At 35.7% G+C, this 10927-nt stretch overlaps 2 protein-coding genes across 4 annotated transcripts; both read right to left on the minus strand.

Annotated features, from left to right (window-relative positions):
• Window positions 1-751: 751 nt before the first annotated feature.
• orb (polyadenylation element binding protein orb) lies at window positions 752-6662 on the minus strand. 3 transcript variants are annotated; one of them, XM_011313393.1, is made up of 5 exons: window positions 6521-6662; window positions 5208-5526; window positions 4806-4957; window positions 3466-3722; window positions 752-3372 (listed from the first exon to the last, which is right to left on the minus strand). In XM_011313393.1, exons 1-5 carry the CDS (start codon window positions 6539-6541, stop codon window positions 2130-2132), a joined length of 1992 nt encoding a protein of 663 aa, XP_011311695.1. In that variant the 5' UTR covers window positions 6542-6662; the 3' UTR covers window positions 752-2129. The 3 variants fall into 3 exon arrangements, with proteins under 3 accessions (XP_011311695.1, XP_011311694.1, XP_011311693.1); XM_011313392.1 differs by lacking the exon at window positions 6521-6662 and adding an exon at window positions 5654-5752 and having other exon boundaries at window positions 752-3363; XM_011313391.1 differs by lacking the exon at window positions 6521-6662 and adding an exon at window positions 5654-5752.
• A 54-nt stretch (window positions 6663-6716) lies between these two features.
• On the minus strand, window positions 6717-9830 carry Cdc16 (cell division cycle protein 16). Its single transcript, XM_011313403.1, has 9 exons — window positions 9611-9830; window positions 9396-9548; window positions 9163-9327; window positions 8929-9088; window positions 8439-8861; window positions 8068-8377; window positions 7839-8001; window positions 7558-7750; window positions 6717-7473 (listed from the first exon to the last, which is right to left on the minus strand). Exons 1-9 carry the CDS (start codon window positions 9719-9721, stop codon window positions 7181-7183), a joined length of 1971 nt encoding a protein of 656 aa, XP_011311705.1. The 5' UTR covers window positions 9722-9830; the 3' UTR covers window positions 6717-7180.
• Between the last annotated feature and the right edge of the window lie 1097 nt (window positions 9831-10927).

Consider the following 10927-nt stretch of genomic DNA (forward strand, 5'->3'; position numbering starts at 1 on the left):
CTATGTAAGATAAATTCATAATTATTTAAATAAACTACATTGCCTGTACTACAATCGCATGAAATCACAGGAATAGTGTGATTTTTAATACAATAATTCTTTAAAAGCTTCATTTTTCAACTTTGAATTTTAAAAAGCCTGGCAATTATGCGCTTCAAAATGTTTTCACTATTATAATAAGACAACCCTGTGTTTCAACATATGCAATAATTTCTAAAATAATTTTATGTTTTCACATTGGTAATAAAACATCACGGAGATTAATATTAAAAGGCACGGCTGATTAAAAATGTTGATAACTCAGCTGATTCTGTCATAAAAACAAGGTTCTTTAAAATCTCTACGTTACAAACAGTTTTAAAGTATATCCGTGATTGAAATCAATTTGCTTGAAATGGTTTTTTTTTTTATTATATTCTATGTCTATCATCAGAAATAGGAATGAATTGTGCAGAAAGACTGAAGCTATGGATAAGAAAAATAATCCATGTTTTCTACTGGAAGCAATACCTTATATTTGTCTATTCAATTTTTTCATACCCACATCAATAGGAATATTAGGAGAAGGAAGAAGAAGCATAAGAGAGGGTAAGCAAAGTAAACAAGAAAAATGAGAGTAGTAATCTGCAAAGATATGAATTTTAATTTAACAGATTTTTTTAAATCAAGTGAAAAAAAAAAAGAAAGCATGAAAAAGCATGATTTTTTTCATTTCCATACTGGGGAATGAATGAAAAGTGGCCAGAACTTAATTTTACCCATTTACACTTGAGATTTTTGCTTGAAACAAAAGACAAAAAAAAAAGTAAAAATAAAATGAAAAAAAAAAAATTCATAATAGAATCACTACAATTGCACTTGGAAATTGTAAACCGTGTACTTTTTTCTTATTAAATTTCGTCAACAAATAAATTAGTCTGTGCTGAATCGCCCATAATGAATACAGTTTTGATTAATTGAGAAAACAGTTTCACTCGCGTATCACAGACATTATGCTACATTGTTCTTCTCACTAACTTACGGCCCTCTTGCAGTCCTGATTAGCCCAAAATCGTTACATTATACAACTGTATGTAAAAAAAAATATATATAACGACACAATAATGAATGAAAGTATTGGATAAATATCGTGCCTCAAGTAACATCATTAGAACTTTTTTTTTTCTACACAATCAACTGCCTCGAGCAATGTTCAACTACATAATCGATTTGTTTAGACTTCTGTTTACGTTGGACGTATGTTATGTGAGTAAATACCACCCAAATAATGATGATACTCAGCGATCAAGTATTCAGATGAAAAAAAAAAAAATAAATAAATAAAACTTACTCCAATGATTAATAACGCACAGTATCCGATCGCCGAATAACTCTAAGACACAATATAGGAAATCTAGTAATTACCAGAGTGAACTGTCACTCAATACATAATAACGTAATAGAAGTCAATGTTATCGATTATTTTTAGAAATTGATACATTTTTATCAAACAGTGAATGACTCCCTATGCTCATAGTGTGAAAAAAAACCAACATTATTTCACTATAAAAGCCAAGATCTAGTCTAGCTCGATCGAATATTTTCCATTCACTGTTCTTCAGTGCGTTGACAATTTAGCACGATTAATGTATATATTTTTCTCAATATATATTCACCTCCGTCAATAAAAAAAATATTTGCACGGTAACTTGAGAGTCAGTCCCCAAATAAACGAATAAATAAAATACACCCTCAATGGATCTAAGCATTGGTATTTTAACGCTCTCTCCTTTGCAATTATTCTTTCATTTTGTGTGTTCACATGATTTACGGGTATTTTTCATTCATGTGTAACTTTTAAGGGTTAACGGCTCAACTTATTATTACTGATAATAACATTGTGATTCAAAACATACCTTAATAGGCAAAAAAGAAAAAAAAACAGAAACAATTATTAACAAAGTAGCCACGTTTTACGATCGCCGGTGCCAATTATCGTCCTCTCGAAATGAGAAAAAAAAAACCATTCCATCAACCAAACCCCCTTAATTAAATTGAAAAAAAAAATTTAGAAAAGGGGTTGCTCCGAACTATAAGTGAAATTCCAGGTGGTGATTGGTGATTAATAATTTCACTTAAATTATTCCTACTTAGAGACGGTTGCCAGCACCGTTTAAACCAAAGTTTGGTGTTAACCCAACAACCTGATTGATTTTAGAGTTACGAGTGAGGGGTTTGTGATGGCGCATGGCTCTTAGCGAATGCTGGTAGAGCCAACAGGTGCGACAGAAATATCTGAAGCACATGGGTTCACGACAGAAATATGGCCCCTGCTGTACATAACATCCAGAGCACACTGAATCTTCGAGGTATGGATCAATCTGTACCTTCTTGGTGAATTTAGCTGTTTTAATTTCAATAAATGCGGCAGCAACAGCTTTCCTGTAGGATCGTTTACTGCTGAAAGTTAAACGAGCTGATCCAATGGGATACTTGTGTTTATCAGTGTCAATACCACAGTAGATAACATCATCAAAGAGATCATCCATGATCCTTGCCAGCCCTTCAGCTGTCAGCATACCGTGGAGGGCACCAACAAAAACTGTTTTTCCTGGGTCCAATTTCTGAGGTGTCTTGGAAAAGTTACTGTCGCTCAATGCCCAGGGAATAACTTGAACATCTTTTCCCTTCATCCTCTTTGATGAAATTTTGTAATAGTAACTTCCACCATTGGAGAACACTTGTGTACAACATGAAAGCAAAGCTTTCACTTGTTTCTCCGATTCAAAAATAATATAAGCATATCCCTTGGGCTGAGCAGCTGACTGATCCTTACCTGGCCAATCAACTTTTATAGGACCAAACTGCTTGAAAGTGTTAATGAGAAGTGCCTCAGTGATATCCCACTGTAATCCTCCAAGGAAAACTTTTGACGAAAATCCAGTGAGTTTCTGGGAACGCATTGGTAGAGTACCACTCCAGGTGTGTGTAGCCTCGCAAAGAGCAGCAGCATTTCTGTGGAATTTCGCAGCGCGATCCAATGACAACTGCGATTCGGTGCTTGGTGGATTAAAACTCGTAACGTGATTGCCATTTGGGCACCAATGATGATGACGAATTCCATGTGGCGGTGGTGCTGCAGCGATTTTTTTCATGGGTACACGGTGCATTGCAGTTGCCCGATTGCTGTGATACCTCTCCATATCCGAATCCATTGCTGAATTTATTGAATCCGAGCACCATGAACGATTCAGTGATAAAACACTCATCATGTCAGGCAGAGAATAATCCACTGCGCTGCCTCCACTCATATCGGAATCCGCTGGGGAATTGGATCTCGAGCAATTGCAACCAATTACATGAGGATGATCCATCGTTGGACTACTGCAATCACTAATTGTCATTGTTGAATGATTAAAATCATTTAGACTTTACTATTAACATTTATTCTCATTATAATAATCAATAAATCAAATGTAATAGTACCTATAAGGCGGAGAACCTCGTATAGCACGACCACACAAATTTTGACGAACTGATGGAGACTGTGAACTCAGTTGATTATAGTACGAACGAGTTGACGATGGAGACGAATTTACTGTGCTGGATGAGTAACTGTAAGGATAGGAATAAGCACTCCCAGTAGTACTGGGACTTCCTGGTGTTGTCACCGAATTCGGTGTAGTTGGCATGTCGATACTCGACGAATACGTATGGTAGCCACTACTTTCGTCATCGAATTGCTAGAAAACAAAATTTTCGACAGGGGGGTTAATTCTCTGTAATGGTTCTATGACTTTAACGTTACTTTGAGATTAATCGCTCTATAGAATAATCCTTGGAAAATATCCAAAATAATAGAGTCGTATTTAAACTTATGTGTATGCATATGGTGATAGAGAATGAGAATGACAATGAGAAATAAAAAAAGGGAAAAGTGCCGAATGGAAAGAGGCTGTTGCTAACACTCTGGTCATAGATATAACGTTATAACCGAGTTGTTGGGCTTGTGCCGGAAAATTCTTTGGCTCAGCTGTAAACCGGGTCGCCCTTATAATGTCCCTCACATTCTACAAATTCATATTATCCACTCGACTATTGTACTCAATGCCCAATGTGGCTACTTTGGATTTTAACTTGAGGCTAAGAAAAAGTCGTATTCGCTATAAGCAAGAATAAAGTATCCTCAGGATCGATTGTACCAGAAAAAGGAAATGGCAATAAAAATTTGCGTGGACTATTCCGCCTGATGAATCACCTCATATATCATTTGTAAGAGAACTTGGAAACATATTGTAGATGCTCGTGAATTGCTTCTCAGAGGCCATAAGTATCTTCAAATGTGAGTATTTTTTTTTCCTTAACGGTAAGTAGTTGAGGACAATGCAGGCTCCATCTTTTTTGGGGTTTAAAATAAAAAATTTTGAAATTTTGAAATTTTCAACTTTGTGACACATAAGGGTGTATATACGCAGGGCCTTTTAATGTAGAGAAATTATTGAAATTATACAACCGTTTGGAATTTAATAAGCCGAAAATCGAATATCGTGTTTCAGTATCCGCTGCAACTCTACGTACTTCTAGATATTTTATAGCCTTTCTGTATATTCATATCACCGTATTCAAATGTCATGTACAGATGTGGAAAGCACAAAACATTTGCTATCTGTATTGAACGAGTGAAAACCGACTATCTTTGGATGTCATACGAGAGCCACTGATTTTTCCTGGAAACTAGTTGTTTTATTTGTTTTAGTGAAAAAAAAAAGATTGTCTCCCGTTCAATATGTTCAATAAAATAATTATGATGAATAATAGCAATCAACCTGATAATTGAATTGGTGGTACTGTCCAAAATTGGGTTCATGTTGTTGTGCATGATGTCGAAATCCTGGAGAAAAACCTGTGGACGACTGGCTGTCCATTAGCGGCCCTCTTGGCATTCCCAGTCCGAATAAATCGGAAATCGACATGTTCCCTGTGAAAACGATTCGATTATGATATTTTAAATGAGAGAAAGATAGTCTGGAAATTCTTGTGAAAAATATAATCGCAGTGTGTAAGATAAACAAGTGACTGTTGAAAAATATGAACAAAAGTATGACGATAACACTTGGGGAAAATATTTGCTGTAATATATAGAAACGGAGGGATTTCAAATTTCAGCATAATATTATAACTAAATTAATAAACGAGAAAAGAAGTATGCATTATATGAATTCTATTACCATCCAAGTGCCCCTCTTTGATTGTTTCAGGCCTGTATCCTGAAAGTGAATCCTGTGAGTGTGCTTGATAGTAGGATGCAGGTGTCGGTATTGGGGGTGGTGGGAGATCGAGCAACAGGTTACTCAGTGATTTTTCGAATTGATGGAGAGGCTCTCGTGAAATCTGCTGTTGCTTTTGCTGATGTTGCTCTCTTTTCATCATGGTATCCCTCTGTTCCATTTGCATTGGCATGCTATGCTGGTTCTGGGAATGTTTCATGGTCTCATCATTCGATACCTCTAATGGATTTCCATTTTCTCCTTCAAACGACATGGCCAACTGGAAAAACAAGAAATTCATTCAAATTATTTATATATTTATGAATGATGCGTTAATTAGCAATGGTCTGTCTTCCATAACATATTGGATTGAATTGGTAGAATGAATGAAGGAAATTTTGACGAACCGACTTATTTTGTGTAGAGAATAATAATGAAACTGGTGTATCGTTCATTACACTTGAACTGCGTATTGTCGTATGATGGGGTTTACAAGTTTATCACACAAAGAGCCCAATCGTAGTGCCAATGAAAACAAATTTTTCGATGGATTAAGAGATGAGGGGTGAGAGGTGAGGGATGAGGAAAAAGAAAGGCGAACAAAGAGCTAGAGCAGAAAAGCCAAATCCCAAGTTCTTGGAATCAAGAGGAGAAAAACTCGTAAGTGTACATCTACTCAGTGTGCAGGTACAAAAGAATTACCTTCAATTAATTACAATCCATCCTCACCAATTCTCGAAATATTACTCTGTAGAATCAACAAAACAAATGAAGCAGCTACCTCTCCCCCCAATAAAATAAAGATAGATGATGTCGATCCGAATACGCAATGGCAAATTAATCGAAAAAATATTTGATTAAAACATACTAATTGAAGCATTAGATTGTCAATTGTCAATAATACGATGAAAGAAGCGACTGATATATCGATATACGAAATAGCAATAATATTTAATATGAAGAAAATCAATGAATGAGGTGAAAATGTATGTTGAAGGTCAGTTTCTGAACACGTGGTTGCCGGCATTGTTTCACGGTGGCCAACGTCGGAACGGTTTGTTTACAAAGGATATTCGGTGAGTTCACGCGCTCTCAGACGGCTACTCTTTTCTCGGAAATCACCAGAACAAGAACACAATTCCGCTCTATCAAGATTAATCATGAAAAACAAATTTTCAAATCAAAATTCACTGGTCTTTGCTAGTTTCAATTGAATCGATAAATCATCATCTGAATATCTACCACTGAAACCTGAGTGTCGAATTAATTATTACCTGTTGCAGAAGGGACGGCATCGAACTGCTTTTCTCTCTCGCCAATTTATGTTACGCACTACTTTGTTACTTTTTATTCATTTCCTCACAATTTTCAATAATAAATAAATGAAAAAAGAAAAATAATGAGAAAAAAAAACAATTTTTTACTGTGGAATAAATAAATGAATCAACAAGTTTTTTTTATTTAAAATTTTGTAGTTTGACGAGTATTTTATGATTTTTTATTGAGTCGTGATTTATTTAATTTTTTGGATTTCTATGAGAATATTGTACTCGTATTGTTTGCCCTCTAAAAATGTTTTTACTCCGGCTGTCTTAATTGAGAGTAATTTGTAAATCTTTATAGAAATCCTAGATTAGTAAACACCAGCCATGATTCTCAATCACTAGCCACACTCGGTGGCACTCGGCAAACTGAATGTTAGAGCTTGGAGTGAGTATTATTTAATTGAATATCGTATTCTCTCAGTCTCCCCAACTCATATTCCCTCTTTCCCTCCTTGTGGCTGAATCGCATGCGCGTAGATCAGAAACCGCCCCCTTAAAATTTCTCTCTCTCATCATCATCATCATCATCACTGAAACTCAAATGAAAAAGGAGAGAAAAAAATAGGATTCATTCAGTTTAGACGAAAAAATGAAGGCGTTTTATTAATTTTAATTATACTCTATGTGAGCTGTCGAAGAATCCAACATCTCAACTTCCGAACTCATATCTCCAGTGGAATAATTCACAACTTCTCGAGATCTGCTTTCATTTTTATCAGACGTATTCTCATCATTTTTCCCCGAGTCTTCACCCCAACTGGAGAACAAATTAACTCGTAATTTGTTAATTTCTTGATCCTGAGCTCCAGCAGGTCCCGCCGCCTGATTATCCGAACATTCAGAAGGTTGCGAGAACGATCGCGCGTCCGAGAATTTATACTTTGGCATTTCGGTTGGGGCATCTGGAAAGAGACATGCGAATTTTTATCATATATAAAGTTTCATACTTGAATAACCTTCAGTAGATAATAATTTTTTTTTTTAACCGAGATAAGGTGGGCTCTCATCAATGAGTTGTTCCATAACATAGCCCAGCATTGTTGTGGTAAATGTATCATCTCTCCTGAGTCCGAGGGCTCGATGAAATGCATCTACTGCCTCCTGAGTATTGCCGATTAGTGCGTGAATAAAGCCAATTGACGAGTAGGTTGATGGATTTAATGGATTCAGCACTAATGCCTGATTATTATAAATAAATAAAAAACGGATTGAAAGACATTACAGGGGTGAATTGTCAGTACTTTTGAGGACTGTTAATGGTCATCACCTGCTGATGGTAGTCCAGAGCCTCCTCGTATTTCTTGAGCTTTCTACATGTATGCCCCAAGTTGTTAAGTAATGCCTCCCATTTACTAGGCAGAATAACATCCTTCAGTCCATTTTGAATTCTTCTCATTGCCTCTTTGAATTGTTTTTCTGTCGTTTTATAACTGTAATGAAGAACATAAATTTATCATTAGATGGTTCATTAATATAATAAGCTTTTAAGGACTTACTCCATATTGTAGAAAGATATCACTCCAGTCTCATGGATGACAAAAGGATCGTTGGGTGCAATAGTTTGTGCCTGCTGGAAGAATTTGTCAGCCAATTTAAGATTATTCGTTAGGCCACACTCCAGGCCTATGTATAAAAGTGGTAAGTGACATCCTTTCATTAATTGTGAGGCTTTGAAATAAGCAGCCATTGCTTGATCATGTTCATTTTCAACAGCAAAGGAATGTCCATAAGCTAGCCAGGCTGGACCAAATAACCGATCAAGAGCTGTTGCTTTTGCCAAATATCTTCGTGCATGGTCACTTTTACCTGAAAATAATTCCTATTTTGCTAAATTTCCTGTGAGGTAAATTCCAAATTTTTCACTTACCTATACCAAAATAGTAACAACCAACAGCAAACCACGCTAGAGCCATGTCAGGATACAGATCAACGAGTTTATGTGCCAGATAAAATAATGTTGTGGTCTTTTTTAATTCTACTAGACATGCTATGTGCACTGGTAAACAAGAGCTATGGTACGGATCTTTTTTCAGAATCTTTTCCGTAAGATTGAAGCACTGATGGTAATCACAATTGTAATACAGTCGTTCGGCTTTAGCTACTTGCATGTCCAGGTTCTCCTGGAATTTGTCGGTGATGAGGATTCCTTTGACATTGCAGGACGTTAATGACACGTCCTCTGTAGGCTCCTGATATTTTTTCAATTTACTCTCATAAAGTAATTTCAGTAGTTCCCGATCTGCCTCTGAGCATTGCTCATTGAATGGCAGAGATTCTAGTAATTCTCTCTCTAACAAAAAATTGAAATGATAAAAGTTTTCATAAAAATACACAATGATTTATTAATATTTAATTACCTTCAGCAGCAGAAAGCATTTGATTCTGCACTAGAGCCTCAAACGCTTGATAAGAATAAACATCAGAGTGTAGTGCCTGTTTATAATAATCCGTGGCGACTGTCCTATTATCAGTTGCCTCATAAACTCTGCCCTTTACGTACAGAATTGCGCTTTGTACCTGTATGAATAACAATTCATTACTTGAACAGGATAATTTTTACAAATTGCGTTAATGAAAAAAAAATTGCTTACATTCTTTGGCGCATCTTGAAGAATATTAGTTTGAGCCATGAAACTCACTCCAGACTGCGATATGTTGGTGCAAATTTCCAATTCATTCATAACTTGTAAAGCTTCACTAAATTCCTTAGCTTCTAGTAAACTTCGAACTGTTAAATAGTGACACATAAGATCGGTCTGGAAAAAAATGGAAAAATTGATTTTTTGGAAAAAAAATTATTGATGCGTAATCATAATGTTTTTACCTTCTCCAAGCCTCGACTTCTGATGAGATGAGCAGCCCGATGATACTGTTTCATCAAATACATGCACTGAGCTAAAGTGCAAACATCTTTTGGATCATCATTGCTCAATGAAAGAACTTTATCAGCCCAGAAAAGAGCTGCACTGTAAAGATGCTAAAAAAAAAATAATCAAATAACAAAGAATTTGCCAAAACCAACAATAAAATCAAATGTACCAGGTCGACGTAGGATTTCACGAGTTTTCTATAGGTATTTAAATGGATGCTCTTGTCTTCATTGAAATTCTGCATTTCATTGAAATCATTATCTCCTTCGTGTCTTGACATTCTTATTATAAAAATTACATTTATTTATGTATAAGTGAGAATGAGATGACAGCAACAAAGGAAGGTTATGTTTTCCTCCCGGCTTTCAACTTCAACGAGATACTGCAAGTTTCCAACAAAAAGGCTGTACACAATGTGCGTCAAAGAGGATTGACTAAAGTAGAGGCTCAGTTCTGGGGGTTTGAGTGACCCCAAGAGATGGAGGGCGCAACATGCAATGCTGGGGTGGTTTTTTTTTTATTAAACAAGTTTTTAATGCAATGCTGGGGTGTCCATCAAGTCGACGGGGTGAATTTTATTTTCTGCGGTACGAATGCTTTTTGTTTTTCATTTGTTTAACTGAAATTTAGCCGACTGTAGCACGTACGGAAGGGGGAAACCACATCTTGTGGAATTTCAAATAAAAAAAATATTCAATGCATTGAAGATATACCACTAATGAAATTATATTTTTAAAGGAGCGCGTTGTCCTAGCGGGAACGTGCCCGACTGGCACGCCAGCGGCCCGGGTTCAATCCCGGCATTATTCATTTTTTTTTTCAAAATAATTCCAATTTTTTTTTTTTGTTAATTGCAAATCAATTGAAATATCGTTTAAAAACTGAATATTTGAAAATCGAGAAGATATCCAGTGAAATTGAACAATTTGACATTTTTAAAAACGAAACTTTTGCAATATATATACTCCTAATGAAATTTTATTATTGCAATAGTGCGTTATCCTAACGGTAACGTGCTCGGCTACCACGCCGACGGCCACGGTTCGATCCCGCGTCATTAATTTTTTTTTTTTTAATTATTTCAATTTTTTCTTTTGTAACTGACTAATAAATCGAAATATTGGTTAAAAACTGAATAGCTCCTCGATTGTCATGTTCCCCTGATACTTTTACAAAAATTTCGAATTTTTCATTTGCAGTGAAAATTTCAGTGAATAGCTCCTTGATTGTCATGTTCCCCTGATACTTTTACAAAAATTCCGAATTTTTCCTTCAGTGAAAATTTCAGTGAATAGCTCTTCGATTGCCATGCTCTCCTGATACTTTGACAAAAATTTCGAATTTTTCACTTTCAGTGAAAATTTCAGTGAAGAGCTCCTCGATTGTCATGTTCCCCTGATACTTTTTCTAAAATTTCGAATTTTTCACTTTCAGTGAAAATTTCAGTGAATAGCTCCTCGATGTTCATGTTATCCTGATACTTTTT

Source organism: Fopius arisanus, unplaced genomic scaffold (genome assembly GCF_000806365.1).
Source record: "Fopius arisanus strain USDA-PBARC FA_bdor unplaced genomic scaffold, ASM80636v1 scaffold00119, whole genome shotgun sequence".
NCBI classification, from domain to species: domain Eukaryota; kingdom Metazoa; phylum Arthropoda; class Insecta; order Hymenoptera; family Braconidae; genus Fopius; species Fopius arisanus.

Coding starts and splice junctions, on each gene's coding strand:
- Cdc16 (XM_011313403.1), bottom strand. CDS start 9,721: ATGTCAAGACACGAAGGAGATAATGATTTCAATGAAATGCAGAATTTC. Junction 9,549..9,610: donor TGAAATCCTACGTCGACCTG/GTACATTTGATT, acceptor TTTTTTTTTTAG/CATCTTTACAGTGCAGCTCT. Junction 9,089..9,162: donor TTCAAGATGCGCCAAAGAAT/GTAAGCAATTTT, acceptor TTATTCATACAG/GTACAAAGCGCAATTCTGTA.
- orb (XM_011313391.1), bottom strand. CDS start 5,701: ATGAACGATACACCAGTTTCATTATTATTCTCTACACAAAATAAGTCG. Junction 5,527..5,653: donor TCTCTACACAAAATAAGTCG/GTTCGTCAAAAT, acceptor TTGTTTTTCCAG/TTGGCCATGTCGTTTGAAGG. Junction 4,958..5,207: donor CAAAGAGGGGCACTTGGATG/GTAATAGAATTC, acceptor TCGTTTTCACAG/GGAACATGTCGATTTCCGAT.